The sequence below is a fragment of the Chaetura pelagica genome, unplaced genomic scaffold (genome assembly GCF_000747805.2).
Source record: "Chaetura pelagica isolate M959 unplaced genomic scaffold, ChaPel_1.0 scaffold806, whole genome shotgun sequence".
In the NCBI taxonomy this organism is placed as follows: Eukaryota; Metazoa; Chordata; class Aves; order Apodiformes; family Apodidae; genus Chaetura; species Chaetura pelagica.
The window spans coordinates 644,254-651,409 of NW_009953598.1; the positions used below are offsets into that span (position 1 = coordinate 644,254).

The 7,156-nt window shown below is 39.8% G+C and overlaps 1 protein-coding gene across 1 annotated transcript in view; it reads left to right on the forward strand.

Annotated features, from left to right (window-relative positions):
- Positions 1-6,373, forward strand: part of CINP (cyclin-dependent kinase 2 interacting protein) — a 7,098-nt gene extending 725 nt beyond the window's left edge. Inside the window, exons 2-6 of the mRNA XM_009999809.1 lie at positions 30-201; positions 632-800; positions 1,901-2,027; positions 3,594-3,723; positions 6,043-6,373. Coding sequence (XP_009998111.1) covers positions 30-201; positions 632-800; positions 1,901-2,027; positions 3,594-3,723; positions 6,043-6,245 — 801 coding nt within the window. The 3' untranslated portion in view covers positions 6,246-6,373. The remainder of the gene's footprint in view (positions 1-29; positions 202-631; positions 801-1,900; positions 2,028-3,593; positions 3,724-6,042) is intronic.
- The last annotated feature ends 783 nt before the right edge of the window (positions 6,374-7,156 follow it).

Below are 7,156 nucleotides of genomic sequence, written 5' to 3' on the forward strand. Positions count from 1 at the left end.
TGGGCCCCGCGTTCGTGGGCGCTTCTCAGGCGTCCCTGCGGGCAGAGCCCAGCGGGTTGCCAGCCAGGCCTGCGGCCTCCTCGGGGCCTGAGGCTGCGGGGGCTCCCGCCTGCAAACGGGGTGAAACGCAGCCCGTGCCCTGTGGGGACACGTCGAGACACGCGGGCTTTACCCGCAGCCGTGGAGCACCCACCGGCTGCAGTAGGACCCAGTTTGCTCACAAACACTTCAGGCTCCCCTGCAGACGTGATTAAGTCGTTGGGACGTTGATGGCACGAGCTGCGTGCGGGAATTGTTGCCCTGATCCCTGACCCGCGTACGGTGCGTTGGTGCCGGACCCGCACGCTGGAGGTGCCGCGGGGCTGGTCAGTGCTGCAGGAGCGCTGCTGTCCGGGGCTGTGTCACATCTCCTGACGTGCCTGCGCTTCTTTCATAACGTGGTTTGCTTGTGGGTTGTAACAAGGCTCAGGAATTGGATCCCGTGAGCGAAGGTAGTTTAAGATAAATTCCATTTTACTTTGATCAGTGTCCAGCAGTGAAACAAGGAAGTCGCTCACGTAAATAACTGCCAGGCAGCACACTCACTTGTTTCTGTATACTTTAAATGGCTTGAATTTATTTTCTCACGCAGCAAAAAGCCCTGCTGATGGCACTCCAAGACGACCTGTTTTGTCTGTCAGTGCAAGAAAACTTAGAGATAATGCAGCAGACTGGCATAATTTAATGATGAAATGGGAGAGACTGAATGATAATGGATTTACTACAGCAAACAAGATAGTCAACATGAAGATTAGTGAGCAGTAAGTATGTTAATACATACAAGTAAAGACAGCACAGAGGTTGCCTTCATTGGGAAATTAATCTTTTATTCACTAGAAAGTTATTTTTGGAGGTGGGGAAGGAACATGAGAGTGGATAAGCTAGCTCATAGATGAAACTCAGCAGTTGCACTTTTTGGTTATGTAAACTATTTACATTTGTGTCTCATAAAGATTAAAATAATAAAGTAATTATATTTGCAAGGAGCTAAACTGTTTATTATACATAGTTAAGCATAGTGGATATTTAAAATATATAATATGCAAAGTTAGAATCTTATCTTACAGATCTTAGCCCACGTGAATTCCTTTACTCTCTTGTGTATTTACACCGAGCCCAGTATTACAAATTTCACCAAAGTAAAATTTCAGCAGATTTTGAGAAAGAATTAGTGATTTATACAGACAAAAAGCCCTACAACAGTGAAGATTAAAAACAAATTAACAAAACCCACTTTGCTAGAGCTATTGCCCTTCATGCTATAAAGACAAACTCTAACTCCAGAGCCCTGGCAGCTGAACAGGCTTTGTGTGACAGGGTTCTGACAGATACAAGCTCAGGAGTTGTTTTTGCTGTAATGGTGCCAGATGTTGCTTTTGCTCTTTAGCAATTGCCTGTCTGAAGTTTACAGCTTCTGTGGGAGTCAGCAGGACAGGATAGATGTCTTCACATTAGCTGCTCTGGGTGCACAGTTGAATGTCTTAGCTTAAATTGCGCGTGAAGGTGAGTTTGGTGAGGCACCAGATTGTCAGCTGGAGCAGCTGAAGCCTGGACATACCTTGTCCATTAGGAGAGAATAACCTCCACCACCTGGGCAAGGTCAAATGGGAAGAGGTGTTACCTTAACACCTGCAATGTTTTTTCAAGTACGTGCTCTAAGGTGGAGTAATTCTATGTTCCTCTGAAGATTATGGTACCAACCCAAATTGCTCACATGGCTAGCTATGTCTCATACTATTTTTATTTAGGAATTCTCATGAACTGTGAGAGAGATTTTGGAGGATCAGACCACATGGATTTCAATATGCACAGCTCAAGTAAACCTATATGCAGTTGTTTACTCTGCCTGTTTCTGTTTTAGCTTTCAAGACAACCAACTGGAGATAGCATGTGGTAACAGTGCCACAGGATCTGAAAAGCCAGCTCCAAAATACAATGAAGAACTGGACAATCATTGTGCAGAGCTACTCGAGACCTTAAAGCATATGGTAGTGCTTATTTTTCAATCTTAGACAATGTGAATCAATTCCAAGTGTGTTCAAGTGCGACATAAGGAAATGCCCTCAAATACTTGTTATAAACAGAAAATTGGGATTTTCAATCATACTTCTTTGTCTTCAACCCTAAATTATTATACATCTAGTGTGCACCATTTATTTGCTTGATTGGTAAATTTGAAAGTTGGATTTGGAAGTTGGATCTGCCTTCTGCTTGTAATTTCACTCCTTCATTTATGAAGTGATCTTCTGGCAATGAGTTGTACCAAAAATGCATTCTAAAACTGCACCTGTTTTCTGTTTTTTCGTTCTGAATATTCCCTTTGTTATGAACAAAACAAACAACAAAGCATAAAGGAGTGCTTTACCTGTCATCATATCCTATCTTTGATCAGACATAATGCAGTTATATTTTTAGTCTGCCTACCTCAATTTTCTCTACAGAAGTTCTCTAGAGAGTAGAGTAAGATAATTGTTACATAACCCACCTTTTTTTTCTGGGTACATTTCTATGAATTAATGTCACCTGCCAGTTTGTCAGGAAGCAAATTAATTTTTTTTTCCCCCTGATGCTGTAATTTAAAATTCTTATTAAAAATAACTTCCATAGTGTTCTGCCGAAGTGGAGGCCCATTAAAAAAAATATAGATCTATTTTTTAATATATACGGGACACCAGTCCAGTATTTAGAATAAGCAGGAAAGGAGCTAGATTTTCCTCAAATTTTGTTCTGTGGGCAGAAGTAGCAGTCATTTGGCTTGTTTTTACCTTGAGGTGGTTTTGTATTCAGACGACCAAGTGTGTTGATGCAATTTTTTATTACTTCTGAGTTACAGGGGCCTAAGCAGCCTGTGTTAGATTGGATACTAAACATAGCTACTGAAGACATTTATTTTTCATTTCCTAGGAGTCTGAACCAGCTGATGAGTTAGTAGAAATATCTGTATTTTAGCTTCTTGACTTAAAGATTCTTCCTGCCAGCTGAATTTTGTTGTAAATATTAGTCCCCATCAGTAATGCACAACGTCAGGTCAACATGAAGGAAGTGAGTGGAATGACCTCTTTCAAAGCAAGCTGTTCATTCAGCTATATTGTTAGTAGTTGCTTGAGCTGCTTTTCTCCCCTGCTGCTGATCTTTTGAAATCAAATTTAAGTCACCTTAACTTAGTAATGTAAGAAAGCATGTGTTTATAGGGCTTGTGCCATGCTCCTTTATAGGCAGTCTGATGTTTTTCCCTGGTACTAAATTGCTATGGGAAAACCCCGGAGAGAGATTTAAAAGTGGGAGAGGACTTCAATGTATTTCTGCAGAGGGAAAAAAAAGAGTTATGTAGAATCAGTAAATCATATCTTAAGTGTTCAAATTCTTATGTTATCTCATATTAAAACTTTATAGAAATTGTAGCTTTGATTCCTGTCTGGAGTTTAAAAAAAGTGAGTTAGAAACATTAAGATTAAATAGCTTCCAGAAATAGTGTGTTTTCAAAAGTTGTTTATAGTAGCGTAAAGTTCCTGAGATGTTCCTTAACATGTTTATAACTTGCTTATCATTTTCAGACAAAAATACAGCTGAAAATGGAAAAGCTTACTTCAACTACTAAAGCAATCTGTGACTTGAAAACGTTCCACGATGGAGCTGGGAATTGCACAGCACCCTTCTTTCATACATGGCCTACATTGTACTTCTGTAAGTAAAATATTTATTATCTTTGCTAATTGCATTGTGTCATTGATGTAATCTAATTTTGGACCAAAAAATAAACCCTTTAATCTGGATGTCTTTCCTTAGAGAGAGAGTGAGGGAGGGAGGGAGGGAGGGAGGGAGGGAGGGAGGGAGGGAGGGAGAGAGAGAGAGACAGAGTGTATCTGTTTCCTTTATAATTGCCTAATCAATAAACACAGGAATGCACCACTTGGCTTAGGGTTACTGCTGACGACTGCTTGTATGAATTGCCAGGCATTGTCTGACATGCAGCAATTACAGCATAAAACTAGGCTTGTCAGCAGCTTACAGTGTCCAAGCTGCAACCACCGCATCCTTTACTGGGAGAGACATATTTGCAACTTGGTAAGTGTTAAGCTGTAGGCTTAGCTGACTTGACTTGTTTCTTGACACTGAAATGAAATCCTTAAATGCAAAGAGCAAGCTGTGTAGCTCAGTTAATTCTCAGGCAGCCAAACTAAAATACCTCTGATATCAGTGTCAGTCAAGACAAGTAAAGAAATATGCAATGTATTAGTCCTTTTAGCATTCACTTGATAGCAAAAGGTGCTGCCTCCCAGCTGGTATTACCACAGTTTTAAAACTATTTGAATTCAAGAGAAGCCTGATGGCATGCCAACCAACTGCCTTCTTTGTGAAGTGAAAGTCATACCTTTGTGAAACCCTGCTTCTTACTACACTGCCACAAGTTAGTGAGAATCTTATGTCTTAGTGCTGCCAGCTTAAAAAGGGGAAGAATGACAAAGACAGCTGCTGTTAAAATGCTCATTGTGACTGACTAATTTAGTGATGCTCTCTGCTCCAGGAAAGACCAAATCCTCCTGAAGGCAGTGATAGTTCAGGCTAATTTAGAAACACAGTATCAATCCCTCTTTTAAAATAATTTGTGGGGTTTTCTTTGTTTCAATTTGGTTTTTTTTTAGAAAGACAAAAATTTAAATATTATTACATAGATATATTTTAGCCCCCCTACCAGCATTACCAACCTAACTACTGACAATATTAGTTTTTTACATTACACTTTTTGTTCTTTTGTTTTACTGTTAGTTTTCACTATTGGTGTCACTCATTGGTGATCATAAATCATAAAATCATAGAATGCCAAGTTGGAAGGGACCTCAAAGATCATCTGGTCCAACCTTTCTAGGTAATACTGTAGTTTACATGAGATGGCTCAGCACCTTGTCAAGCTGAGACTTTAAACTGTCCAATGTGGGGGAACTTACCACTTTTTTAGGAAAACTATTCCAATGTTTGAAGGATGAGCTGAAAGCACAGCCTGGCCCAGGCATGTGCAGGGACATGGAGCATGTTGGTGTGTGCAGATGGTGGAGGACTGTGGCATTGGGGTGCTCCCCTGCAAGGATCTGCCTGTGAGCAAGGAGCTTGCTCAAGGCACTCTCTGGCTCTTGAGGACAATTTTACTCCTCTTAAAATAGACATTAGCTTAAACAAATGTCCACTCTGATGTTTTGGTTGGATCATGAACGAGCTTTAGAAGTGATTCTCCTGATCAGTTACAAGAAGCTTTCATGGATACTGAGAACAACCTAAATACTCCTCCCAGGATCCTTCTCCATGTTTTAGGGGGAGCTTCAGGCAGACAAAAAATTGTCAAATTTCAACACTTGATAAAAAAGCTTTTTCAATGCTAGAAGAAAGTAAACTTTGTTCTTCCTGAGCAAGAGCCCCAAAGCCTGATTAATGGTGTGTGACCATGGCAATAAAGACAAACCTGAACCAGGGTGTCAGTGGCACATGAGGTGAGGGTGGATTTAAGATCCATTGTAAAGCTTATGATTTTTTGTAAAGCTCACAGCATTAAAAACTATGAGCTTTTCATAGAATCATGCATTACTGAAGTGCCTGACAGCATGTGAGAACAACCTTTAGATAGATAAAATCAACCATGAATCTATACTGGGAAGCTTGTATTTTTGTATAGCCTTGCCATATTTTAAAATCAAATTTTAGCTATTTGAAAGAATAGCTATAATTGATAATTTTACAGTGGATCTTGAGAATCAACACTACTGATTATTCTACAATTAAAAAGGGATTCACTTCAAAATCACAAGTATACAAAATATAACCAAAAGCTTAGGGAATAGTTTAGTATTTTATATGCTAGAGTGTAAATAATATTAATGCTGTAAAAAGAAGGAGACTAGCTTATGTAAGGTAGGGTTTTTTTAATTATCAACATATTACAAGAATAATTTAACTTTTAGAGAATTGCTGAAATGTTCAGGTCCGTGTGCTTGGATTTTCAATCCCTTTCAGATGAGGTTTCTCTGAAGCTCTCTGAAATGTACAAGAAGGAACTACAACTCAAGCAAACAATTGTACAAGATATTGCTCATTCTGCTGATCAGGATCTGATGATGGTCTATTTATCATCATGGTTATACCAGCCATACATTGAGAACAGCAGCAAACTACTGTTGGAAGCCATGCTGCTGGAAACAGGACATAGACAGTGTTAGAATTTCAAATGTTACATGACTTGCTTATAACGATGCTTCAGTGAAACTGAAATGGCAAATTGCAAGGCTTACTAAGTAAGTGGAATTTTTGTAAAACTTATTAAAAATATTTTTCTCTGTTTTTATTATTTTGTCTGAGCTGATACTTTTTTCTTCATGGGACAATCTGGTTTTGGTTGCTTTATCCTGTTTAAGTGCAATAGAGGGGCTACAGATAGGAGACTAAGTCCCCTATAATCAGAAAGAGGTAAGCACTGCTGGGTGCTCTGGAAGAATTCAGTGCACATAGACACCTACAGCAAGGAATGCAACTACTCTCCAGGTCTTGACAGTCTAAAATACCTACATTGTCCCTTTCACTTAGAAGTTCTGCGCTTCTTCATCTTTCGTGGGGTTTTCTTTGCATGACTTAACAGAGCTAGTGCATTTGTGTTTGCTTTACAAATGGGGGAGGGGAAAGGAAAGCACAAAAGGCAGGATCCGGAAGAATCCACATAGTTTGGAATGTAGTTCCGAGGTACTGTCGTAGACACTAGTGTGAATTCTGGTTTGGTTTTATTGTGGAGTGTGTAGGTACATCACCCCTGAAGAGTGAGCCAAGCCAGAACTAGCACACTGGCAAGGTTTAATACAACTCGCCATTCCAGTCATTAGATTAAGAGGTCTCTCTCATTCATTATAACTTTTTTCTTTTAGAGATGTTTACAGAAAGCACTTGCTGAATGGAAGCAAGACCTGCCTCAGTCATGTCCTTATCCTGTATTGTTTGTTTCTTAATGTTGGGCTCAGTGATTTTTTTCCTTGGATTACTGTTTCTGTAGTCAAGTGAGTCTGGCTTAAAGGTGTGCCCCCTCTGTATGTTTGGTTAGCAGTTCACACGGCAAGAATCATAGAATCATAGAATCTTAGGG